The sequence below is a fragment of the Chamaea fasciata genome, unplaced genomic scaffold (genome assembly GCF_029207755.1).
Source record: "Chamaea fasciata isolate MVZ Bird 193981 ecotype frontalis unplaced genomic scaffold, bChaFas1.0.hap1 SCAF_4, whole genome shotgun sequence".
Lineage (NCBI taxonomy): Eukaryota > Metazoa > Chordata > Aves > Passeriformes > Sylviidae > Chamaea > Chamaea fasciata.
In genome coordinates this window covers 18,226,298-18,254,136 of record NW_027094089.1, presented here as the reverse complement: position 1 = coordinate 18,254,136, position 27,839 = coordinate 18,226,298, and the positions used below count along the sequence as shown (strand labels likewise).

General features: G+C 42.9%; 1 protein-coding gene across 3 annotated transcripts in view; it reads left to right on the top strand.

The window, feature by feature from the left end:
- FAM219A (family with sequence similarity 219 member A) overlaps nt 1-27,839 on the top strand; it is a 99,844-nt gene that overhangs the window by 49,267 nt on the left and 22,738 nt on the right. For all 3 annotated transcript variants that reach the window (XM_066180939.1, XM_066180938.1, XM_066180936.1), the window contains exon 2: nt 8,306-8,405. In XM_066180939.1, coding sequence (XP_066037036.1) covers nt 8,306-8,405 — 100 coding nt within the window. The remainder of the gene's footprint in view (nt 1-8,305; nt 8,406-27,839) is intronic.

Genomic DNA, 27,839 nt, shown 5'->3' with positions numbered 1-27,839 from the left:
CTCTGCTACTGTAGGATTAGTCATACATCATCATCTAAAAAAAAAAGTTTCTTCCCTGTGCTGCAAATGTCATTTTGAATTAGGAAAACAGACCACTGAAACATCTTGTTCCCTTTCCACAGCTTATGCCTTTCAGTTTGCTGCATTTTGTTCATCCTGGATGTGGCAGTTGGGCAGGCCTGTTGTGGCCAGGGTTCCAAGGGAGCATTTCAGCACAGGCACTGCAGCACCCACAGAGACACTGGCGCTTCTCTTCTGCCCCCATTTGAAGCAAAGCAATGGTCTGAACTCCTGGTTACCTGTTAGTGAGTTGAGCTACCCAAACTGCAGGTGTACACAGCAAAAAGTCATTTTAGTGACGTTCTAGTTCAGCTTAAGTAGTAAGACTAAAGGTTTTAATCTTGCAGCAATATTAACACTGCTGTCTTCTCAATTGCTGAAAGAAAATGGTTTCAAACACACATTTGTCTTACAATTATAAACTAATCAGGTTCAAAATTTGTATCTTGTGGTGGATATTGCAGGCCTAATTTGTTAAATAGAACCTGTTTAGTAGTTGCTCAGAAAAGAAAAATAGCAGTGATGTAAGTGGTGCATTGGCAGAGCTAGTAGAAAGTCAATAAACAGTTGTTTATTGCTTTGTTAAAACTGAGTCAGTAGCTATCAGAATGTTTTTCAGTACATCAGTCACTGTGTCACCAAAACGTCATTTATTTTGACTTTGGTACAGGGAGGGTGGGGATGCTGACATGAACAGTTTCTGCTCTGGATCTGACAGAGGGCACATGTTGATGAAAAGTGACAATCATGTCTTCCCAGGAGCCTTCTGCTCTGGACCCTGTGTGAATCTGGAGTTCCTTCAACACATGAGACTTAGGAAAAAGATTGTTTTCTTTAGCTCTCCCAGAGATAAAGTGGAGGTCAGCCATGGTCATTTGGGTAGAGGAATTTGGAGAACGTCTCTTCCAGGACAGATTGGTGTTCTGACTAAGTAAGTCTGGCCAGAAGCAAATTCTTCTCCTGTTAAGACAGATGGGGGAAAGGGACCTGAAGAGACCAGAGATCTTCACAGTTTGCACCAAATCAGGATCAGTCTGCCTGAAAACCACATCAGCTCTGTTGACTTTCTGTGTGACATCAGTTTCTAACCTGGGTTTGCAAAAACAATGCCACAGCTTCATCAGGCAAATGTAGATCTCCTTAGCCTTACCTCTGCATTTTTAATGATATTTCCTTGTAATCCTGCTGCAATTTAAGATAATAATTTCTTGTTCTCGTGATCAGAAACATGAGAAAAAATACTCATCTTTTTTTTCTCTGGCAGCCCTTTCTGTAACTGAAGACAGCTATAATATACTTCCTTAGTCTTCCCCCATCTTCTCTGAGCAGCCCCATTTTTCTAGTGTTCTGGGGTGGTTGTAGCTTCTAGCTTTTGTCCATAGGACTGATGAGGGGATTACATCTCCCTTGGAGAAATGGGGTCCAAAACTCCTTAAGCTGAAGCCTGTGGAAGAAATTACTAGGGAGTCCTTTGTAAGGCTTTCTGGTTCCATTTCTGCTGTACATTGTCCTGTGACACTTTTCCTTTTTTTTGCCAAACATGCCGTTATTACAGTCCATTGTTCATTTATATGTTGGGTTTGGATTCATCCTGTATAAATCTGATCCTCTGTAAATTTGAGCTTTTCCTTTATGCTGTTTCTTACATAGACATCAAACTATGCACATCTTGGTTCCCACTGGTTTTGTTCCTGGTGGGTTTTTTTGGCTCTTTATGTTCATAGATACTTTATATCTATATTGTAGTGATATGTAGAGGCTACAGAGGTCTGCTGTCCAAAACAGTGTGAGATTTTACATACCTACCTGTGCACTTCAGAGTCCCCTACCCAGAAGTTTTCTATAGCCAGATTTCTCAGGAGTGCCTGCCATGGTACAACTTGAGGCAGAGGGTGTCTGCCAACAGCACAGGACTTTCTGTTCCCCAGGGCAGAGACTGAAGGTATAAATATTTATTAGCAGCACACTGTTCTAGCCCGAGAGTCTGAATGACAACATGGGAATCATAGAAATTTACTGTTGACCTAAATGTACCCCGTGTATTCAGGGTGTGTGATTTCTCACTTGTTTTTCTGCTCACTAAGTCAGTCCTCCGTGCAGAAAACATCTACCCATTTTTCCAGACTCAATGTTTGAAGTAGGAAAGAAACAAAACATTTGGACTTTTCCTTTTGTGTAAGCGTTTGTGTGCAATATGCAATCCACGGGGGCAGCTCCAGAAAGCAGATGTCTGCTGAGCTGCAAGCACTCGCTGTAAGCTGTCACACGTGTTGGTAGTGAGGCTTCCAGGATCTTTTAAGTAGCACAGAAGACAGCAAGTACATCATTGGTGGGTACTGTAGAGAGGCAAGTTAGCTGGATGATGTTCTTGATCAGTTGGCTCCTACTGATACAAGTGATGATAGTCAGATAGAGGTCTGAACTATGGAGAGAAGTGACGGTCAAGCCCTGTGTACTGGGTCTTTCCTTGTGATGAGAGGATAAGGGCAACTGTGCCCTTTTGCTTTTATCCAAAAAAAGTAGCAGAGCTGCGTTGGTGATCATAGAATTTCCCATAGACAGCAAAGTGGAGAACATTTTCATAAGAGCTGTAAATATGACTGATTTTGAGGATGGGAAGAAGGGGCAGATAGAGACTTCTCAAGTTACACATAAGTTTTTGAAGTGCAGCTGAAGACCAGAAAAATTGTGTGTGCCCATTCCCTTCCACATGCACTGTGGTCCCTGAGGATTTGCAGAGTGGAAAGTGGGGCCTTGTTAAGCTTGCAAGGGGTCAGACATGTTGACTGTGAAGGAGGGCAAAGAGCTGTGTTTTCCCAGGTGCTACCAGGGTGAGTTTGTACCAATCACCTGGCTCCATCATTTGGGACTATTCCCCCCACACTAGTCAGCATGGGTTCTTGGGAGGGGTAGATAATATGAGTAAAAGGCTATTGTACTGATGCTTTCTTAAGTACTGCAAAATGGAAAGTGATTTAAAAGAGAAAAAATAAAAAGCCTGCTAAGCATGCCCTTAGCATCTTCCTTAAACCCCAGATTTCAGTTTAAAGTGTGTTCACCTTCTCTCTGTGCTCCTGCATACTGATGATTCACAGCACTCCTGCTCCACAAAAGTTCTCTGGAACTAATTTCTCCTGTTCAGAAATGGCACATGGTACACACACTGTGGGACATGGCTGCTCCTAGCAGGAGGGTAGTTTTCAAGATCCTTTGTGTCAAGCCTATAGAAACAAACAATCTAGTAAGAAAACTCACTACCAGTCAAATGCTGTGATTGTGCATGCCCAATTAAGCTGTGAGCATGTGGGGAGAAAACTTTGATTAAACTCTGGCCCAGCCAAATGTTCATGCAGTGCCCTGATTGAATGTATATTTTCCTTAGGAATGAAGGCATACAGAAGCCTCAGGAACAAAAAAAAAAACTTAAATATATTAAATACCTTTAGCCATCTACAGCTCCTGTAGGCACTTTTCAGCACTCACCTTTTGTTTGGGAGCATTGCGTTGTCCCCAAAGAGCAAAAAGAAATAACATCATCTGTCCTGGGACCAGTCACACCATGTAGCTGAGATTTTGATGCTGGGGGCAGAGCTGAATGTATTGGTCTAGGGAGGCTTGTGAAAAAGAAAAAAAATTGCCAAGTAAATTCCAATAGCAAAAGCCTGTGTTGAATCTCAGTGTGCTCTTAGGCATTCACAAGCAAAAGGCTAATCAGTCAAGTAAACATTTCTCTGGGCAGTGGAGCTGTAGAGAGAGAACTGTATCCATTCAGTATACACAGAAGCAGAGTGTGTTTGTGCAGAGACGACTCCAGCTGAGCTGGTGTGGGAATGCTGCTGTTTTCACAGTGGGCATTGTTACTATGGAGTCCTACGAATTGCTGCAGAATGTCTGTGAAGTGATGGATGGGAAATATGATCTTGCCACTCCTGGCCCAGGATGAGTGTCTTGCCGCTCCTGGTCCAGGGATAGATACGTACTAGCACTGGGGACACTGTCCCTGGCCCACCTCGGTTTCCTCTCAAATCCATTTTACTCTCTGGGGGGAGTGGGCCTGGCCCATGCATGCATCTAGAGTGATGGTGTTTGTGATCCCTCTGTGCAAGCTGTGCATCTCTTGTGCAGCTGTAATGTGCTGCTGGGGCTGAAAAGCAACATGCCAAACCTTTGGGAAGAATTCCTAGGGCTGCATCATTCCCACCTCCAGTGTCAGAAGCTCTGCCAGCTGCCAGGCCTCCTCTCTAGACAGTGGGGAGAGGGAAACGCATCTCCAAGGACAGATTCGTGTCCTTTTAAGATAAGTGTCTTAGACAGAATGGAAATAATAACTCTTTGAAAATCATCTTTGTTTTCTCTGGAGGCCTGGGAAGCCTTTTCTGTATGTTTAGTCTAGAGCCCATTTTTGAGATTTCTCCAGCTGAGTCCACTGGTCCAGGCTCAGAGTTCAAATCTTCAAAGGCACCTCAGAACATTTCTCCCCTCCCTCTGTTGATGCAAATGGATGTCTCATGTCACTTTCAGGTTACCTACAAAGGAAAAGCTACTGTCAGCACACCAGTTTGCTACAAAACGTAAGGGCTGGTTTGGATTTAGAGTTTTAGCATGATTTTAACAATGGGAACCTGGGCTAGTCCAGGCATGGCCAGACCCCTTCTCTCCCCTGTGGCCTTCTGGTTTTGAGCTCAGTGGACTCTCTGCTGGACTGCACCAGCACCAGAGACAGTATGTAGCCATCATACCATGTCAGTTCCCATAATATGTCTACTCCCATGCCTTCCTGCAGCCAGCAGATTGGGGCTCCAAGGACTTGCGTATTGTGTTCATAGCAACTAGGAAGCATGCAGGTCTTTGAGTCATGTTCCTTAGAAAGGGCTGTATCCTGCCTTTTCCCAGATTGGCAGAGAAAAGATACTCACCCAGGAAGCTTGGACTCAAATGGTGCCACTTAGCACCATTTGGACATACCTCTTGGAGAGATTCTAGCATATCTGACAGACTGACATGTCCTTTGTGTTATCTAGCTATTCTCATCTGTAGAAGCCTGAAGATAAGGGAGCTCATGTGTGTGTCTCAAACACTGATAGCTGGGTGGCTTTGGAGCCACCTAAGGATTGTTGGTACCAGCAGCCAAGGATTGTTAGCAATAACACGATGGAAGAATGAACAGAATGTGGCTGGAGAAGGGGCCACATGGAGGCAGAGCAGCACATTTCTGGGACAGGCATCCTTGTCCTGGCTCCTGGAGATAAGCGCAACACAACACAGCACAGGTGTAGGGACAAGGTCAAGAAGCAGGCGTGGGCTGTAGGGGGATATGGAGACCACCAAATACCCTGAAGCCTCCAACCCATTTCCGCAGTAACTAAATTACACAGAAAGGGAGAAATCTACCTCCAGTGCAGGGAAACTCATCTATAAAAAGGTACCCCCACAAAACCCATGTGTGTGTACCCCAGGATCCTGCAAACCCCATCAGCTGCATCAGCGATAGAGCCAGGACTGCTGATCTCCTTCCTTCCTTCCTTCCTTCCTTCCTTCCTTCCTTCCTTCCTTCCTTCCTTCCTTCCTTCCTTCCTTCCTTCCTTCCTTCCTTCCTTCCTTCCTTCCTTCCTTCCTTCCTTCCTTCCTTCCTTCCTTCCTTCCTTCCTTCCTTCCTTCCTTCCTTCCTTCCTTCCTTCCTTCCTTCCTTCCTTCCTTCCTTCCTTCCTTCCTTCCTTCCTTCCTTCCTGCCCGCCCTCCCGCCCTCCCTCCCCCCTGCCCGCCCTCCCGCCCGCCCTCCTTCCCTCCTTCCCCTCTTTAATTAATCTCTTTCTCCTTCTCCCTGCCCTTTCACCTCCCTCCTTTATCCTAAACCCACTGCTGGATGCTTAATAGCATGCCAAGGACTAATGTACTAATTTCCATGACAAGTGTGTAATTTACTAACAGAACTTAGTAAGATTTTGTGGATCCTCTGACTTTCAACATTACTTTTGTCCACAAGTATGTACAAATTTTGGGTTCCTCCCTTCCCCTGAAGGTTGAGAGGCCACACCATGATGATTCTTTCTGCAGCTTGGATTCTCATCTATTCCCTTCATCTGGGGATGTTTGAGACCAGATTCATGTTCCAAGGATACCACATGAACTGAGCTGCTATGATTTATGCCTAGATGTTCTCCTGGAGACTGGTTTTTGGTTTGCAACCTGCTCTTATCTTTTTAACTAGTCACTCACTGCTATATTAGAGGAAAAGTACAGCAGTGACTGCATTAGAGGAAAGCAGAAGAAATTGCCTTTTGTTTAGCATTGTCCTTGAATGTGAAGTCGTGTAAGCACCTGTAGTAGTTTGAAGGCAAAACAAATGAGAGGCTCCAAGTCAGAGATACAATTTAATAGAAAAAAAAAAGGAAAGAAAGTAAACTAGAATGGATGCAATAATACAAAAGACCACTGACAGAGTCAGAATACAACCTGAGCGTAGTGATGGAAGCAGTCCAGATGAGGTGGTCTTCCTGAAGCAGTGATCCTGTAGAAAGGTCTGGTAGCTCGGGTCCTCTGGGCATCCAGTGGGTAAGCGCCCTCTGGTGTTCAGAGTCTCAGCTTATATCCAGGCTGGAATGCTTGGTTCCTCCCTCTGGGTGGAGCATCTCACAATGGGATGGTGAGTCATGTGATAAGGCCTGATGGGCCCTTTAACAGGAGGTAGTCCAGGAGGGGGTCGTCTGTGAGCTGTGTAGCAAAGGTGCTGATGGGCCCATTAACAGAAGATAAGCCAGAGTGGAGGAGGCAGGGAGCACTGCCTCACCTGGTTTCAACAGTTCATGAAAATGGTGATAGAATATACTTCAACCCAGGACAGCACCGTTCATTTTAAGTACTATCAAAGTCTACTGGGTAGTGCAAAGGAACGGGATTTTCATAAAACGTTATAACCCTACATATGTTATTTAACCAGTTTCCACCAAGCTAGAGTCTAATTAAAAAATTATATCTCCTAAACTCAGTGTATTAAGAAGAGCTAATGTGAAGTGCAGGCAGAAGGCAGGCAGAAGAGCGGCTCAATAAGAGATTTTGTTTTTCCCTGAGAGTGAAGAGTGATGTTACCTTGCATTGAAACTCAGTGACTCTGCTTTGCATACAGGTGTCAGTGCCAAATGATGAGTTGCATTTTACATGAAATTGTGTACAAAATAAAAATCTTGTAAAAATAAAACTGAGAGAGAGACAATATCAAAATAAAATTAGAAACTGAGACAGAAACAATATCAATTCACCAGTTTGGAATAGTATTCCAGTATTTAATTTATGATGCCCTGTTCCATTTCTTACAAGTGATTGTTTGTTCATCTGTTGGACCTAATGCTGAATGTTTGCTTTGCCTATGCAGCTCTACCTGTGATATACCCAAATTTACATACAAATATATGTATGTGCATGTTCAGTTTAATTTCTGTCTTCTAGGTGGGAGTGAGAACATGTTTGAAAACCAATTTTAATTTTCAGTGTGGTGCTAAGTGGAGAGAGTTCCAACAGGTCGGCAGTTTGCTGTGAAAGGACTTCAGTTATTTTTATCAGTAGTAGAACTGTCTGAGTTGGTAGTTTGTTTCACTCTCAGATTCTTTGATATGCTGTACCATAGAGTTCAATACATGTTGTCTGCCACTAGGCAGTAACAGAATGTGTTTGGGGAGATTGGTTTTCCAGGAGGGACATTTTAGTGACAGTGAAAAGTACTGTGATGACGGAACTTTCCTGTCAGCCATGAAATAGGTCCCAAGAGGGACCAGAAACTGAATTCTCCTACCCATGTAGTTCTCATTCCTTCCAAGCTGGACTTTCACACAGTCTTGGTCTTAAATTTTTTAGTTTTAAGGTTGAGTAGTCCACTTGGAATTCATTTGAAACTGTAAACATGTTTCATACAACACCCCAAGGAGTCATCACGTGAAAATTACTTGGGACTACTGCCAGCCCAGGCTGAATTTGAACTAGTGACCCACCATCCACATTATATTCCCACTATCATCCATCATAGAAGCCTGGTGTTGAAGTTTGACGTTTCCGGAGGTACTTTTAACACTTTTAAGTAAATGTGCTTCCAAAGTTCTGTGTTTTGCCCCTGAGTTCCTGCCTTCTAAACACAGGCATGTTTTCTGCTCCCTCTCAATGTGAAAGGGGTGGAATTGTTTAATAGCTACTGAGAAAAGAAGCTGCAGCGCTATCTGCTAAATCACTCTGTTTTGTTTCTGTTCTCTCTTAACAGGATCCAACAGCCGCAGCTATTTCGGACAGAGATTGTGATACGAGAGAGGGAGAGACTGTAGCCATGAACTATAAGCCATCCCCACTTCAAGTGAAATTAGGTGAGTCTTTGCTGATGGAGAGTGAAAAGGCTGAATCCAAGGCCTGAAAGACAGGATCATATGCAGATGTCCATGCATATGGCTGAGCATACCAGCAAGGCTAAAGCAGCTCACAGAGCAGTTTTATCGTTGTGATTCTGCTGCTGTGATTCAGGGAACTGACCTACAAACATGTAAAGCCCCTGTATCCATAGATGTGGTAAAGAAAGGAAGCGATGCCTTAAAAGCAAGGCATAGTTCTTTTAAACCTACAGGGTTTTTTTATTAAGCTGAGATCAAGGCTTGGCCAGATAAAGAATGAAGATAATATGGAGGGACTGTAAAAAGAAGAGAAGACAGAACCGTTGCAGCAAAAGGGAAAGGATCAGAGAGTTGAGACACTACCAGAAAAAAGATAGAGCTGCATTACTGTAAGATAGAGGACTTTTAGGTCTGTAAAGATTCCCACACAAATACTCATGCTATTTCTGAGCAATATTTTTTTAATTCTGGAAGCAGCTTCATCCTGTTACCACAAGACACTGCTTCCTTTCAAGGCTATTGCTTACAAGAGCAATCCACACATGCCTGTCCAGCCTCCAAAACTTGAGCAGCTATTTAGCCACACACATTCAAGAACCTGATGACAGACAAGTCAAAGAACAGTGTGCTTTTTGCTAAAAAATGGGAATCTAAGTGAGGAAAATTTCCCTGTAAGAGCAAGAAGGAGTCCCCTGGCTGTCCTTCACATCAGAACAAGTGACGTTGAGAGGATGCTGATTGAGAGTGGTTATGCAAGTCATGAATACTCTAAAACCAGTGACTGCTTTTCAGGAAAAGGCAGGGAGCAGCAGTGTGTGTTAATTACAGCACAATTCATATTTTGGTAAAAGATTATTACTGCCGGCATGCCATATGCCACCAGGATCCTTTTTCACTGCCAAGAGAGTTCTTTAATATTACTAGACAGATAATTACTACTGCAGTAGTTGTTTTGGATAATTTAACACCAGGAAACAGGTTAGAGAGCAGTTGATGCTATTATTGGTAACTCTGCAATATTCTTGACTTTTTAGGCAATACAAATATCTTTCTGAGATTCACTAATGTGACAGGAAGTGGTACTTTTTTAGGCTTGGTTTTGGTAAGTCATGAGACCATTCTAGGAGATCACATCATTGAAAATAGATTTGGATTCAGGGTAAACAAGTTCAATTCATACAAATTAAATGGAAAAGTAATTTGAGATAGATCCTTAACAAGTCTCAGTATTATGAATAAATTTGGTAGAATGAGAAACTTAGGAAGTCAAAACATATCAAGTAGTGTTGAAGGAGAAAGTATCAGAAGAAAGGACATTACTAATGGAGTTTTCTAACAGTCATTTTATGTATATGTTCATTAATGACTTTTACATAAAAAGCAGGAGTTGGCAAAGAAAATTTAGTAGAGCATATTTGGGAGGAATAAGTACAAGAAAGACTCAGAAATGGCATAGAGGAAAAAAACATGAAAACTGGAATAATATAAATGAGAAAAATAAGACAGGAGAAACTCAATATTCTGTAAGCTGGAATTTAAGAACTGAGGGTGACTACATGTAGTGGTTTGAGTGTTTGTTGAAATCATCTACTCTTTTTTCTGCTGTGAGATAGGATTAGGAGAAAAGCACAGCAGGCTCAAACTTAAAAGGTATAAAGATAGGTTTATTAACAAACACCAAAAGAAAAGAATGAGAATTCAAATGAAACCTTCAAAACACTTCTCCTCCCCCACACAACTGTTCACTTTCCCACTGACAACATAAAGAGATAAAACCTGTGGTTTTCAGTCAGTTTCACCACTTTAAAATAGTCTTTCATCAGTTCTTAGGGAGAGGAGTCTCTCTTAGAAATCCTGTGGAGACTCACCACAAGAAACACTTTTCTGGTGGCTCTCATGTCACAAATCTGCAGCTGCCCAGGAATTCTGCAAACTGTGAAGTCCCTCTCATTTAGCAGCTTTCCCATTAGCTGTGCTTCTGGGCCATATCAGCTTATTTAGGGTACAACTTAAGGAAGACTCTTCTAGTATAAAGCGAAGGTTCTCTTCATCTATCTCCAAAATAATTTCATCTCAAGAAACAGAGGTCTTCTTTTCTCTGGGGGCAGAGGGCATCTCTTTATCTTCCTCTATTCAAAATTCTCCATTGGATCACAGCTATATCAGTCCATGGTTATGACTAGAACTTTGTAGTCCCCTAAAAAGCATTCTGTAAGTTACAGGAATATTTTAGTCCACTCTCCATGGCTTCATAAGAGAAGTCCAGCCCAAACTAGGCAACTCCTCTATCTTCCTCCATCTTAGGACGTTTACTCTCTCTTCACAGACTTCAGTTTCATGCTGTATCTCCAATTCAAGCACCTGTCATGCCAGAGCAGTAGTAGATTTTCCATCCCATCTCCTCATGCTTTCTCCACAAGCAGGAAGGACCACAGCTTAGCTCGTGGGATGTACCTTCTCTCTCTATTTGGGGGATGTCTGCGTTTGGTGCCAGAACCTCTGATCTATACTGTGAAGACTTGGAGAAAGCCCTGTTTCATCTCCTCCCTAAGTTTCTTGTGACTCTCCTTAGAGTCATCATAGCCATTCTCTTCCAGATATTTCCCCACCTCATCTGGGTTCTAAATCTGTTCACATGAAAACTCCCAAGCTGGGAGATCAGAAAATTCCTTCAAGGTTTGGCTCATTCTCTCCCATTCTCCACACCACTTGGGATTTTCCACACCTGGGTTTACTTCTGGGTCAGGGGTCTCATCAGCCCCTCTGGACATCTCAGCTCTCATTCTAGACAAACTGCAAACCATTATATAGAGGAAGCCTACCAGTTTAAATACCAGGAAGGTGGTCTCTTTAACATTCAGGGGAAACTGAACATTCTCAAAAAGTGAGGTAACCGATTCTAAATGAGAAGAGGGAAAGGCTGAAAAGCTTCATCCCCTACTCCTCCTCTAACAAACTGGGTGCAGTTACTAATAAATCCCCAAAACATGCCCCTGGAACTAGGACACAGGTTAGGACAAAGAAACCATAAACCAAACATACCTGGCACAAACTCCAGTACCTTTATGAACTTCCTAGAAATCATTATCACTGAGCCCAGCACAATAGGTATTCCAATTCATACCCCTCTAGTGTAAAAACTACATGTTAGGGACAATACTGGAGCTCTTTCTGGTTAAGAGAATAAACCTAGGGGCCAGAAAGGTATTAAAACCTCAAAAAACCCTAGGGAACATAAGCACAGGAAGGCCTCCACCCCAAGAGACATTATGAATTCAAGTAGTAACATGGCTACTGACTGCTTTATCCCAACACTGAGTAAGTACAATCAAAATGTAATCAGTACAAGTTTTTTCCACTTTCTCAAGCCACATGTTGGGCACCAGTAAATGTATTTGTCATGGTTTAGGGCAAATTTGGGAGAGAACCTCCAAATGAGGTCCCTCTGGAAAGCAAACCCAAACAGCCCCTCCAGCAACTGGTCCAGGAAAGAATTTCCTTGGAGAAAAGTGGAAAAAACTATTTATTTAACAAACAAAGTGCCTACAAGCATAAAAAATTAATAATATGAAACAATAAAACCTCTGTCTGCTCTGAAGAGAGATGGCAAAATTGAGAAAGTCCTTGCCACAGGTGTAGCTCAGTTCACTCAGTCTCCTATCAGTTCCTCTGGCACCAGAAAATTCCGAGGCACCAGAGGGCTGCAGGTGTGAGCTCCATGTGTGTCTCTGGGTTTTTCAGTCCAGGACAGGCTTAAACAGTTCCAAGAAAAAGGGGGAAAAATAAACCAATCTAGGGAACTTCTCTGCCTCAGCTAGCTAAAACTAAGTAAAAGCACAGGATATCTCTGTCCCACTGTCCGTCTGTGCTGCAACCAACACAGTCCAGGTGCAGAATGTGGAGGAGTGAGTGCAGTTTCTGAAAATAAGCTTGGTGCTTCTCTTTCTCCCCCTTTGCTCTGGGAACCAGTCTTAAAGGTACAGAACACAATATCCAACAAACAGAACAGACGACTGGGGATACAAGCATCATAAAGTCACCCCAGGACACTACATCAGTTGATTGGAAGGTTACTAATTATTGAAATGGACCAGTACGTGAAAATAGGCCACAATCACACTTCTGTAGAACTTACCAGCTTTTTTCCAGGAATCAGATAAAGGAGAATGATTAGCCTTTCTGCCAGAACTTCTGCTTTTCCACACAGGAAACATTTTCTTTCATATAGCCAGTGCTGAATGGCATCTAGAGTCAAAGGGAGGTACTGGAAGTGTTTGAATGATTTTGTAGTAGAGGCACACTGTTGCCAGGGCCACCTTTCCCACTGGTGCTTCCACCAAGTGAAGTCAGTGCTGACCACAGTATGCTTATGAAGATAATAGTGAGAGAAACCTACCTGCTGAAGAGGAATTGCCCTGCAAGGCTGACAAGCATCTTCCTGCCTTGTCTCTAGAAAGAAATCTGCGCCAACACATCTCTCTGGAAACAGTGTTCCTCTTTAGTGAAGTGAGCACATACCTAGTGGCACTTTGATCAGCTCTTTACCCTTAGCCACACCCAGATAAACTCTAGGTAATCTGAGGCAAAATGAGACTAGCACTATTGTCTGTAGCCAGTGTACCATGCCTTTAATCCACACCAGCTCCTGCTGCTCTTATTCTGAAAATCTGCCCAGCCTCTGCAATTTTCTAGAAGCTTAAACACTGCATCTCCCAGCTCTGGCCCCCATTCTTCTGACTAGATCTCTTTTTGTCCCTTCTGCATTAAACTTTTTAGGGTTGTTTTTAATCTCTTTAAGACTAGAAAAAGTTAATGTGGTACATAAATGTTTAATAGCTTAACTGGCAGAGCCATTGTTTGAGATGGTAGCAACTAGAGGCTTAATCCTGTTACAGGTTTTCCATATGGATGGTGGCATTTTTAATTGGTAAATCAGAATCAATTGTTCAAATGTCAAATGCTCTGATGCAAGGTTGATAAATGTTGTTTTTCAGTTCGCAAAGATTCATGTATAGATCTGTTGTGTGTGCTTGCTGGAAGCTTGGTTCAAGTGAGCTCAATTAAATACCAACCCCGCATGAATACAACTTTTGCTTCCAGACACTGCAGTGATTGAAGTGCGACAGAAAGAGCATGAAAACTGCACATACTACAGGCAGATTTATCCTGCTGCTTGAGTCGTCTTTACCTTGGTTGTTTCTTGCCCTCTAAATAAATACATTTGGCTACATGTTTGTTTGAGGGGGGTCAGTTAGATACAGGAAAAACTTCATAGGTGTCTTGTATTTCTAGTGACTTCCCAAAGGTTGCACCTGCTTCATAAATAGAACAGTGCTTGATGCTAAGGCTACATCAAAAAAGCACCTCACACTAAAGGGAAATAAGATTTCCCAGTTCACACAGTTCATAATTTTAAACCTATATTGATACTGTATCCATATTTATTATGTATTTGTCATATTTCTAGCACTCCCATTTTGTCTTCCTTTCTTTCATTTCTTTTCCTTCCTTCCTTCCTTCCTTCCTTCCTTCCTTCCTTCCTTCCTTCCTTCCTTCCTTCCTTCCTTCCTTCCTTCCTTCCTTCCTTCCTTCCTTCCTTCCTTCCTTCCTCTTTGCTAAGGAGACTCCTGACAGCACAGGTTGGGGGCTGGGTGTACGTTAGTGCTTAGGAGATGTCTTCAGCACATCCTTATTAGGAGCCATATCCAGATGGAGCACATACCACAAGCCTTTTGAAAACAGACAGAGTTATGATAAGGAGAGTGTGAGGAACAGAATAATCCCCAAGTGTAAATCTCAGGGCACCACATCCATTGGAAGGCAACAGATCCTCCTAGCATTCCCAGGAGACAAGATATTATTTTAATGAAGCTTATGCCATCTGCTATTCCATTTTGCATTTTTAATTTCCCTTCTCTGGTATGAAATCCCTACACAGTCAGTCTGTGTCTCTCTTTCCTAGCAGTCATGACATTAGTTTGTGTTAAAACAGAATAGGTAATGTGGAAATTGGTTGGAGTGCTTTAAAACAAGCAACAGGTGGGATGAGGGATTGTGGCAGAGGCATCTTCATCAGCACATCCACCACACTGGGAGGCTGGCAGTAAATGTCCTGAATGCCTGTCTGCAGATGAACATGTGGGAGAGAGTCAGAGACACTCACAGCAGCCTTCAGCCCTCCAGGGTGCCTGTGGCCTTAGATGTAGCACCTCCTGTTGTTGGACTAGATGGGGAATAATGCACTGCTTTTGAAAGGTTCCTCAAAAGGGCCATAAAAGAATGTGAAAACTGAATGTTTAAGGTAGAGAAACTGAGTCACACCTCAAGGAAGTTACTGGAATGCTGTTCACTTAGACCAAGCAGAACTGGTAGGGTTAAACAGCAACAAAACCACCGTCACAAGGACATAGAGTATGGTGTTCCCTGGTGTGTCTAAGTTGGACAAAACTAGTTTGCCACATCTTGGTGGAGATTGAAGTGAACAGAGGAGATAATCCATTAGGGGGCAGAGGCTGATGACGTGTGTGTTGTTAGCTCCTGCCTTCCAGTCTGCTGCAGTGTATTCGTAGCAGATATTGAATTGCTGTGTGGTCAGGGAGGAAGAGTACCAGGAGTATCAGTCAGAACTGCAAAGTCCTCAGGGTTCAACTTAACAAAATTGGTGCATTTCTGGCTGAAACTTTACAGAAAGTCTCTGATCCCAGTAAACAACAGACTGCCCCATGTGGCTTCTGAGATTGATCTTTCAATTGGTGTACATACTTAACCCCTTCTCCTGGGGTGGGGTGTGTGTTCAGAGCTTGTCTTACACCTCTTCATCAAAGAGCCACAAAGCACACAGCAGAGCAACCTATCCCAGTGCTGCCCAAAAGGATGCCGTGCTCAGAGATCCCCTTCCAGAATTACTCTTGCCTTAGGTCAAGATGCAGAACTGGGAAGTGCAGTCACAAACAGAGCCAGCCGCAAGCATCTTGTGTAGGCTGAAAGGCTCTGTATCTGCTCCCATCTGTGGCTCCTTTTCTGCATCATCACTTCCCAGTCTGCTGCAAAACTTGTGATTTCTGAAGCTTTTCATACAGAAAACAGAATAATAAAGGAGAAGTTGAAGTAGACCGGACAGATCAATTCCATTAGTGTATAGTTTTGTCAGTGTTTCAAGTACTGTACTATTCCCAATTGCTCTTCTATAACAAGGTGATTAATGCTAATTAGGTACAGCAGCTGTTGTTTCTGGGAAGATGCTCTGTAGGTAAATTAGGGGAACATTTCATAAAAAGGCTCTAACTCTTAATCTAGGTCCCCAGGTTCCATCTCTGTTGACGGAACTGCAGATTTTCTTATCCATAACTGTTTGCATGATGACCTCAAGTGACATCATTACCTTAAGTGCAAAAAGCCACTTTGTTTCCCTGGGAGCACTCATTTCCTTGAACACAGTCTGTGCATTGTGCAGGGGGTAGGGTGGGGTGGAAGCTGGAGAGCAGGAGCAATATACCACTGCTATTGATTTTCTTCATGAAGAGAGAAGTACAGCCCACCACTCGGAAGTCTCATGGAGCTTGGGAGGAATTTATTTAAACATTTTTTCATCTCTTATTACTCTTTCCATTCATAAGAGAAATGGCATATGTAGATTAATGGTAGCATCCTTCCTGTAGGATATTTCCAGGCTCTTTTTGGAAAGGATGAAAGAGTGAACAGCTGCATCACACTAAGGCTAGTAGGGCTGTCTGCAGACAGAACTGCAAAGATGAGGGCAGAAAACCAGTTCTGACAGGCATATTATTGCAGATTAGTTAGAAGAGAAGTAGAGGGGCAGAAAGAAAGAGGTGCCTGAGACAGGCTTGGGTAAAGAGTAAAGCCATTCAGACAAACTGGAACAAAGCAATCACTGGATTTCAGCAGAGAGATCCAGACAGGACAGAATGTGTGAGGGGGTGAGACAGAGAGAAGGAAGGTTCCAGTCAGCAAATCCCAGGAGCAGAGCATGAGCACATGAATATGGAAATGATGTGGCATGAGGTTCACCAAATGACCTGGCTTTTTTATCACTGTAATTTTCCTTGATTTGTCATGCCACTGCACATGGGCTTCACAGGCCTTTCCCAGCCCTCCACAGTGGTATGTGCGCCTCTCTCATGACACATTCCTGGGTACCAACACACCTCACAGGCCACGAGACTCACACTCACATCTTGTGTTGCTCGCACCACGCTTGGCTAATACTCCTTCAGGTAAAAAGTCACGAAGAAGGAAGCTATAATGTAACTGCATAATTTTGGGGGGTTACCTGGCTGTCCTTTAGCCACTCCATATTTTTATGGTACCTGCAGTCTGATAGTGTAGGAAGGAGAGCTAATCCTGAAGATCTGCTTCTGCATAAATTATTTTATTTTGTATTGAGAATGGGCCAAAGCATCCAGAGTCTGAATGGGGGTTTTTGTGCCGGAAGGAGAAGCCCAGAACTGCAAATTACAGGTTCTCTTCTGTCTGACCCCCATAGTCAGTTACCTCAAACATGAGAAGCAGCTCAGAAGGTTGCGAGGAAAACCAAATAGAGCAAATTATTGAGATTCTCTGGTAGAAAGGAGAAAAATATTCAGTAAAAGAAATAGTGATGACAGTAAAAAATACCTGGTCTAGCAAAGCCTAACCCCAGCAGGCAACACCACACCATGGTGTGTTCAGAGGTCTCATTACACAAGTATGTGTTACTCTTATCACTGTTTTCTGTGAAGCATCTAGAGAACTGATTTGAAAGAGGTCCCCAAAGGTGATTTACAGCTTGTTCCTGACATTAAAAAGATTAACAGCAGCTGAGATGATAAAGCTGCCTGCTCAGATGTTGGTATCTTTAAGAAAATTAACTCAGAAAAGGGCAGTAGTACTATATTCTGGGCTTCTCACAGTTCTGTGTCCTTAAATGTAGGTTCCACCCATTCCACCACAGTGTAACATTACCCAGGTGTTACTATTTCTACAGTTCCTTCTGATGCCTCCAAAGGTAGATGTGTTCCTGCCTAGCAGTTGAGGGAAGCAAGTATAGCCCAGTATAATTAATGTAAATATAATTACTGTTATTAATGTAAATTGGCTCCAGAATGGACCACAGAATCTACAGAGAGTGTTGGGTGATGCATTTATTTAATGTGTTTGATTTATTAATGGTGAGCCTTAAATTGTGCTTGACAGTTAATTGAATTTGTTCTGATTTTCAAGTGATGTAGGCTCCCACTTTGTCTTCTCTGTGCTGCACACTCAGCTCTTAACAGGGAAAGGTTACTGTCTGCTTATTGAATGTGGGGACTAAAATGCTCCATCAGCAAATAAAACTCTATGAAATTGAGATAATATACACTTCTCAAAGGGGGAAGGAGCATGTCCTGCTATAGTAAGTTCACTGCAGTTTGTCATTTTTAGCTGCTATCCTTATGCATAGAGGATGTGTTCATAGCAACCTGAAAACTTCAAGTTGCTTCTCTGAGGTATTTAAAGATCCTTTGGAGACTCAGAAGTCAGAAAAACACAGAAACTTTGGTGAGCCACAGGAGAGCAGAATAGACAAGGATGTCATCCATATCATGTGTCCTGTCAGTAGAAGAGTCCTTTTTAGGTGAGGGTACCATGGTGGTCCTGGATGCAGACCTCACCTGAGCATGAGCAGAGGGACACCCAAGGAACCCTTTTTCTGTGACCCCAGTCTTTGTTCCAGGCAAGCAGACAGTGTTACATCCAGCTGCGCAAAGCAGAGTCCCATTTTTCCAGACCCAGCCAGTGGTGCAGCCAAAGCACCACCTGCAAGGCCCAGCACTAATGTGGTAGGCAGGAAGATATGCCACAAGAAATGTTTTTTGCAGCAGCAACAAAGTACATTTCATCATGTCCATCAGTTTTAGTCCAGAGGTCTAGGGAGAAGCAATTCCCAAAAGCAGGAGGCAGCACAGAAGAAACCACTCTGTATTTCTTCATGGAAGGAGAGCTGGTTGAAGCAGGACATGGAGTAGTAGGGGCCTGTGCTGGGCACATGTTTTCTAGGTTAGCAGACTGGTAGAAGCAGCTCAACAGCTTCAGCTGTTGTCAGTGTCTCAGCCTCTTACACCAGCCAACACCACTGCTTTATGGAGAAGCTTTAGGAGTGGGATTTAAGCTGTAGTGAGGATAGCGGGACTAGTTGTGCAAAAAGGCCTCTGAACCTTCAAAGTCCTGGAACTAAGAGGGAGTTTTGCCTGTTCCCTGACAATCACTTCACTCCTGGCAGGAAGAGGGCAGTGACCTCTCCAGGAAAGACCACTGCCTTCCTGCTCTGCTGTGTGTGGAAAGTTTTGCACCTCTCTGTTTCATTCAAGCCTCAGTCTTTTGGCACAGGTCTTCCTTTGTTCCACTTGGCAGTCATGCTCTATAAAGCAGGGCACACTGAAGGAAAATAAACCTGTTTTTACAGATGCCATATATTTACCAAGATAAAATTTTATTTAAGAAAAAAGCCACAGCAGTAATTGGACAGTCTGATCCCATTTCTCCAGTTGTTAAACACAACTGTCATTCAAAAAGCTTTAAGTGCTGCCTGCATCATGGTAGAAAATCTTCTCCTGAGGGTATGCCTTTCTGCATCACTCATAGAAATGGGACTTTGAAGCCTGGTACTGTGTAAGATAGCTGTGGTCTCCTTTTTGAAACATCTTCCATAAAGAAAAGCAGGAAATTTTGATCAAATTTTAAAATGTTTGAGCATTGTCCAAACCATTTTTCTAAACTGACCTATAGGAAAACAAGCCCCATAGACAATATGCTTTCTCCAGGTCCAGTTACAAGTGGAAAGGAGGGGTAACATGTACATTCTTGGCAAATAGAACCAAATCTTTGTCAAAGAATCATCTCCAGCTGGTGTAATCACTGATCTGTTTGTGTCTGCCTCCTACTAGTAGTAGACTCCTGTTCCCTCCACAGTGCTTTGCAAACTGTTCCTCTCCCAGGCTTTCTCCTACTTTCTGTATCAGTGAAATCATCCATGCTCACTTTTAGAGACTGCACAGCTGAGCCATTCTCCTCAGTGACTCCTGCCTGCCTTCTTCTTCATGTCCCTTTCACCTGTGAACTCTGCCCAAATTTTTTTTTCCTTACTCTCTGCCTTTTTTATCCCACTTGCTGTTTACCATGAGAGGAGCTTGAATGGTTTCAGCCTAAGCATTTTAGAATGTTCCAACCCTGTGTCTCATAAAGTAACACTGTTTATAGCACAATAAAATAAATCCCCTATGGGGCTTCAAGGTAACTCTACTGTAAACCCAAAACCATCTCATTTTTTGCTATAATTTTGATTTTTTTTCCTGCCTTCTGCTCTAAATGGAAGGCAATCCCCACTTTTTCCAAACAACCCACATACTCTCTTTTTTTTGATCACAGCTGTGAAATTGGTACAATCAAGTCAGCAGGTGTTAATGTGTTCTGGAGGAATGATGGAGTTCTGTCTAGCTCACAAGTCTGAAGCTCATGAGTTTTAAACTGCTTTCTGCCATGAGTAAACTGTGAACTGGCTGTAAGAAGGTTTAATCACACCAGGTGTTTCAGAGCTGTGGGCTGCTGGCAGCCCATTTGCTGCAACTCAGCTCCCAAGTCACACCAGTGCTAGAAAACAGCCCCTCTCTGTCCGTTATCACTATCCAGCCTGAAAGTAAGAGCTGTTTTTCAAATAAAGGGAAATATTTTCTATTAATTAAATACTGGTTCTAGGACTAGAAAATAGGGAGAACTGATGGAGAGTACATATGAGACAATTGTACTTTATATAAGTTCAACTGAGAGACAATGTTTGACGTAATAAATGACACTGCTAAAAGTATGTCTTGAACAGGGCAAGCATACTAAATATTTAAAGTGATGCTGTCAAGCATGGGTAGTTTGATTGCATGATGGAGACTGCCTTTAAAATTTGGATTTTCAGGTTTGCTTGCATTTTTTTTTCAAGAAAAGTATCCTGGGCTTAGACTTCCTAGTAAATCATAGCAGTGTTGTTTTTTTTTTTTTTAAGTTGACTAAAAGAAAATATAACTGATGATTCCAAAATTCTTCACAAATTCATGTCTAATTCACAAAGTGGTTTTGACCATTAAAAAGTTCGGGAGACTCAAACCCCAAAGGGGTTATGCCTATTTTAGCTACTGACTTTCAGCCAGAACATGAAAGACTCAAGTTCCATTTCTTTTTCTGCCTGAATGCTTCAGCTCTCGGGTTGAAGTGTTTTATGCAGCCTCTGATCCATGGGGCAGGGCTTGAAGCAAAATGTGAAAGCAAAACTTTGGCATAGTTATTTCTATGCAGACAGATGTCATGTTTTTAGTTCCTTCAAGCTCACATAGCTGACTCACATCTGCCTGTGTGCAGAAAAGCTACGATACACAACAGTCCTTGAATTTGACTTTGGATTCCTTTTTTTTTTTTTTTTTGGGGGGGGGAGGGGGCAGTCCTTTCCTTCATTGGAAAGGGTTGATCAATGAAAGGAGATGATCTTAGCTTCTCTGTTGGCAATATTCTTCTTTCTATCTGCAATTAAACATTTCTGAGTCCTGGGGAGTTGCCATCTCCCTAGAAATCAGTCATGATTAGAGAAGGCTGTGACTGCTCTGGGTCTTGTTGACAAAGTGAGTTGAACCCTCTACAGCACATTCATCTGACCTAGAACTAGGCTATAATCTCCTCTGCTTTAAAGCAGGACAGATAGAGAACAGGAAGAGGGCAGGGCTAAAGGGAGCAAACACAGTGCCAGTTGTCTGTATTTACCTGGTTATGACCATCAGATGCAACATGACCAGGATAATCCTGGGAGTTCTAAGGAAAAGCTTCATGTGAAACTTCCTCAGTGATACCGGGTAACGATAGCATCATGCCTGAGCTGGCAGTAAATGACCTGTGGAGCATCAGTGGGTACTTCATTCCCAGCCTGCTAGTCTTCTCACCTTACAGAAATCCTTTTTCACCATGAGGAGAGTCAAGCATGCAAAATGTTTCTTGGGGAGATCATGTCATCACCAACCCTAAAGGCTTTAAAAATCCGACTGAATAAAGCTCTGAGCAGCCCAGTCTGATCCCATAGCTGATGCTGCTTTGAGCGGGACTAGAAAGCTCCTGAGGTCCCTTCCAGCTGAAGTAATCCTGTGATCCTGTTTCTGGTTAGGACTGCAGGTTGCTTTTTTAAGATGTCCTATAGTTTCTGCTCATTACAAAATACAAAAAAGAAAAAAAAGAAATAAAAAAGTTTTATCTAGTTATACTTTTGGATTCCCAGAATAACCACAGCTGGATTTGCAGAGGTAGACTTAGGTGACTTGCATGAACTGGTATAAAGCAGTCCTCTGGTATGTCCCCTGGTAAACAAGAAAAAACAAATTGCTGCTTGATTTTCATTCCATTATAAATGTTCTTCTTTTTAAGTTGTAATTACTGCTTTTTTCTTTTTTTTTTTTTCTTTAATTCACCAAACCTTCTTGATTGAATTTTAAAACATTAAAACTCATTTTCTCTTTTGCTTGTCTCCGACTGGCTGCAGTGCAGACAGGGAGATTGGTTGTTTTACAGATGTGTTTCCTAAGTTGCATTCCTTAATGCTGAATGATTCTGTAATATGCTGTCTTGGTTTAGATAGACAGGTATCTGCCAGGGAGGGTTGGAGTCTCCCTTAAAATGTAAGCCCCTCCCCCCTTTTCCAAATTATCATAAATTTGCAATTAAAAGGCTGTCAAGCAAAGATTTTGGGAATAGGTATAGCAGTTCTTTACTAGCGATATAAAAATACAGATGTTGTAGTACAGAAGAATAAGCAAACAAATAAACAAACAAGAAATCCTAGAAAAACTCTGACAGAGTCAGAAAATACAACCTGACACCCTGTTGGTCAGGGTGTTGGAAGCAGTCCAAGGTAAGCCCTCCTGGAGTGGCAGATGTGGTTCTGTTGGAGTAGAGATGGTCCTGTTGAAAAATGGTCCAGTAAGGGTGAGATGGGTCTGGTCTTCCTCCAGGGATCCAGTGGAAAACTGGATACCTAGTGAGACTGTGGCTCCTTTTTATCTAGGTTAAGATGGTTTGGCTCCTCCTCCCTGTGTGGAGCAGCTTACAATAGTGCAGTGTAATGTGTAATGTCATTGGTGAGCTCTTAATGGTCCATTAGCAGAAGACATTCCCATGGAAGTAGTGAAACAATGAAGAGAGATAAGTAGCACTCCACTATCTGATAAGTGACACTGACCTATTTGGGCAAAGATAAGCAATTCTGCTCTACCCAGATGGAATAGAATAATATGCTCTTTACAAAACCCATGACATATGGGCAAGCAGCTGATTTCTTCTACCTACTGTATCCTAGCAAATCACTGGGGCATTAGCACAGGGCACTAACAGAATCAAATTAAAGTGTTTGTGCATGTGTTTGTGTGAGGTGACAATCAAGAAGCTACCAAGGTGGTTATGCAACACCTCCATTTCTCAGACCAATTTGAGCTCTTCTTGGTGTTGGTCATGCCTCAACTAGCTTTTGGGAAAGGCACTTTTATCTTAAATTGGCAAAGAGATTCTTTTCATCTGTGATTAGGATTTTTAAGGGGATTTGCAGAAGAGATCATGACTCAAAGGCTGGTTATCACACATAGATCCCTATCTGCTGAACACCACAAATAATGTAAGAAAACACAGAAGAAAACAAAAGCCAATGAGTCACCCCATTCCACATTTTTTTCCTTTATGAATTCCATGCTTTTTTCCTGTAGAATGAGGGAATGGATTTGAATTAAGTCAAAGAAGACTTAAGTCCATCCTGGAGGCTGAGGTTGACTATTTTTATGGGAAAAACACTGTTTTGATCTTCTTAGGAAGATTTTAGGGCAGGAGTGGAGGCAGTGGGCAGATGTTCAAGACTGTTAAATGTGTAGAGGTTGCCTTGAGAAAAAGTGAATGTTGGTCTGCAGCAAACTGATGTCCAGAAAAAATAAATACTCTCTCATGATCCGAGAGTTTAGAACAAAGCTGATAGTTCAAACAAAACATCTAACAAGGTTGCAGAACAATACAAAAAATTTTCAAAGGCAGGATGCAACAAAAGACCAATTTGTCAGACCTCACAGATGAGTTCTATAATCCAGAGGCAGGATCACAGAACAGAACTGTGAAAAATTAAGGAAAGAATATTTCAGGTCCTAAAAATGAAAACTCGGGAGTACATGATTTGTAAATAGATATTACTGAAAAAAAAGATTATTCAGGACAGTCATTCAAAGCCTCTGGGGTCTGCTACATACAGATCCCTCTGCTGGCCCAGCAGTGTTGAAGTCACCCAACTGTTTCAAGTGGTCCCCAGAGGTTTCCAGAAAGGGCTCCCTGGGCACCATCTAACCAAGCATAGATTTGTGCTCTTTTCTTTCACTTTTCCTTCACATCCCCAGCTCCTTGTTAGATGTTGGTTGACCTTTATGAGGTCTGTTCCGTATGATCAGGTTATGAAGCCAGCAGTAAATCCTAAGTACGAGTTTTCACAGTGTCAGCCAAAGTAAGCAGAGTGCATTTAACACTGCAAGTAAAGTACAAAAACCATAGTCACTTTCCCCACCACCGAGGCCTTTCCAGTGAGCAAAGTGTTAGATTTAACCCCCAAGTTTATCTCTCCATGTTACTGGAATTTGCCATTGCAGAGCACCCTCTCCAGAACAGACAAAGCAGGGACACTTCGTTGGAGGTCTTGTTTATTCCAGTTCACTGCTTTTAAGCATTAAATCAATGAAATTCGCAGAAGAAAATTCTTTCTGGTTTTGGTTTCCAGTACAGTTTTCTCCAGAGGGATGTGGAAGAGCAGTGGCTCTCTGTGGCTTTTTCACTAGACATTGCTGCAGGCATGATACTGTCAGAGCTTTCTGACAGCTTTGTCATAGTGTGGTCAGGGCAGGAGATGCAGCTTGCTTTCCTTTTTATTTTAGTGGACCCTGGAGACCTGGCAGGAAGAAAGCTTGTTTCTGTCATCAGACTGAGTCTATGACTTCAGGTGCCCAGGGAGCAGATGTAGGAGATAGAAAATTGCTAGTTTGAGTTCTTGTTCTGTTTGTCCTCATTTTTATGCCTATGAGCTCCAAGTTAGGGCATGTCTTCTCGATCAGTGGCTTTGCTGGATTGTTTATTGAGTGATCAGAAAATGATGATCCTTACTCTCATTTTCCCAACGCACACACTGCCCAAGGAGAAGCTCTGTTAAAAATAGTTCTTCAGACCCAGTGCCCCCAGATATTGACTTTAGTGCCATCCCTGGAAAGGACAAGGCTGTCAATCCCTGGACTTCCTCCATATCTCTGCTGAAGAGAAGTTAAAGGTTTTTTTATTTCCTGAAGCCTGGCATTGCTTTTCTATTCACCTCACAAATGCAGCTGTTAGAAACCTCAAAGACCTGTTGAAAGCAGAGAATATTTTCTGCTCTGCTTTTTCTCTGCTCACAGCTTTTCCTTTTTCAGCACTGACTGTGCCAGCATCAGTGAGGTGGAGAGATTGTCCAGAAAGCTGAGTGTTAATGCTGTTTCTGTCTGGGTCTTGGCAAAATCCAGGCTCCAGCACATTGTGAGAGAAACAAATTCCAGACTTGAGTCACTGAACATACGTGTGTCTGTGTGTACACACCACAGTTCCTCCCTCCATCCTCCCTGCACTTGCTTGAACTTCTTGCCTCAGGAGACCCAGTGCCTCATTCCCAATCCCTCCTGCAGACATCCCAATTCAGAGTAAGTTTCTGATGTCTCTTCACAGTGACGTTGTCTTAAGGATAGATAAACCTGACACCTTTGTTTTCTGTCCCCAGGGTAATTTGAGATACAATATGACCTAAAAGTTCCTGATGCTTGTGTGGAGAGAAATAATCAGGCAAAAAAAGACAACGATTGTGTTAACCTGCATGCAGTTGATTGGCAATGCAAATCTCTGTTCTTGATTCAAATCAAATGGAAAATTAGATTAATTTACAAGAATGCAAAGCAAAAAGAAACACAGAGCAAGCTTGTATCTTTGCAAAGACTCTCTGAAATCTCTGCATGCCTTGAGATTATACCTCCCTGCTGTCATGTCTTTTACTTTACATTGGAGTCTGCAGGATTTTGTTCCTTGCACATTCTGCCTGCTCCATCAGCAACCAGCCAGGATCTTCCCACTGTCATCTCCACTTCCCTTCACTTTTGTCTGTCCACCCAGTAGCACAACCTGACTGAAGAGGAGGCAGGTAATTCCTTATAAAGTCCCTGATAAGGTCCCTGACCCTTAAAAAGTCCTTTATATATCTTGACTCTCTTCACTCCCCTTTTTCATCATTAAATTAAACCCACTTTCACTGTGCTTAGGTCTCCGTGTGTACAGAAGTTAAAGTCTGTTGTATATCTTAATTATTGAAAGATAATTCAAACTGAAATTGTAATTAAAAAGAACTGTGCATGACTGAAACACCCACTATTCTAGCTGCCTATAGTCCTTGTGCACAGTCTCTCTTTTGTCTTAATTTCCTCAGGCAAGAAACTGTGTCTTCTATACACATCCTTAGTCCCTTAGCTCTAGTGCAATAAAGCCTTGCTTGCTAACACCCTCAGGCTCTTTCTTTCCTCTTTTCTTCTACTCTTACAACTCTTCTGTTCCTTTCATCTTACCACAGCTCCAGTCAGGCAGCCAGACAGCTGAACAACAATAAACCTTATGTTTGTATGGCAATTTTAGCTCCCAAATGTGCCAGGTGAAGCTGAACATGTGCTCACTGTGGTCCAACACACACCTGACCCAAACATGCAAGGGGCACAAAAATTATGGTAATTCTTGTATTGCTTTTGCATGTTTCCATTCTTTTCTTTTAGAAATGCTTTAGAAAATCCTTAGCTAATAGTCCTTTGATAAGCAAACCCATGCTGGGATTTTTTTCCTTCCTTCAGTGCATACAGCTGGCCATTCGGGAGGGAGGTAAAAATGTTGGTCTGCCAGAATTTCTGCCTCAGTGGTTCATTTAGGAGAGAGGGGCAGATAGTGGGGATGTGGCAGCTGCAGCATTGCCAGCAAGTCTCATTTAGTGCTACGCTGTTGAGAGCAGGCAGCTGGGAGGCAGAATCAGGAACCTCCCCTGCCAGCTGTTTGGAGGAGGTGGGTGCATTTGCCAATCAAAAGGCCTGAGTCTTTACAAGATCAGTAGTGTGTGGCATGAGAGAAGGGGACTCCCATTCAGTCTTGGTAACACCTGCCTCCCTTTTGCCTTTATAGCCCCCCAAAAGCAGTGTTAAACCTTGCCCAGGCCAGCAGTGCTTTAGCACCCGTCCTTTCTCCTTTGAGACTGCCTGTGGTCTGGCAGCAAGCAGGGCTGGGCTGGCAGTGCCATAACCTCAGCCCTGCAGGGACATGCCAGCAGCTGGAAGCTTGTGGCAACAAACCTCTTCTGAGCACCACTGCCCTACCAAAAAAAGTGTAACAGAAGCCTGAAATACATCAGCATTAAAATACTAAACCATGACATAAACTCATGATGTTGGAGATCTGTGTTAAAAATTGGCATCATCTTTCCCAGCACATTACTGCTTTCTTCAGCATGAGTCAGGCTTTCCCTGAGCCACTTTTAGCTCTCCTTGCCACTGGAACTGCTACTCCTTTGACTGAGACTTCAGCTCAGCAGTGCACACATCTGATTTCCAGCTGCAGGGCTCTGCAGTAGAGGTGGCATCTGTCATCCCCCAGCCTTACTTCCTCTTCTGCAGCTCTTAAAGCAGCTACACCCAGAACTTTGTCTTTCATCTTGTCTTTCAAGCCTCTTTCTCAGGGATTTCAGCAGGGACATGAGTTTTCTCTGGCCAGTCCTGTTCCCCTCTGCCACTTAGAAGCATGGCTGTGTTTTGTCGCTAATCCTTTTGAGAGATATAAGGAGAAGGCAGCTGCCAAACCCTCAACCCTACACCTGTAACATTAAGGAACAGTTGATTGCCATCCCCTTTGCCATTCTCTGCTGTTTAACGCCAGCAGATACCAGCACTGTCTAACAACAGAGACAGAGGATCCCTTGTGGATGGGAAAAGATGTAATAATTTATGATAGTTTGGGACTAATCCCTGAGCCCAGTTCTGATTCCTCTACCAAAGCAGGGGCTGGTCTGGAGGAGGAAGGTGGCAGCACCCTGCTGTCTCAGCCAAGGCACCCTACAGAGAGCAGGGTGCCGCATCCACTGAGCCCCATGCATCAGAGCACAAACCACAGAATAAAGTCAGAGATTAGGCCATTTCCTAGAGCTTTCTCTAAACTCTCACTAAAGAAAAAGAGGAAAGGGGTTCCCACTTCTCTCTGAGCCACCCACGCCAATCAAAATACCAAAATGACAGGCCAGGCCCTTTGAAATTGAACTTGTGAGGTCTCCAGCTGCCGTAGACAAACCCTGCC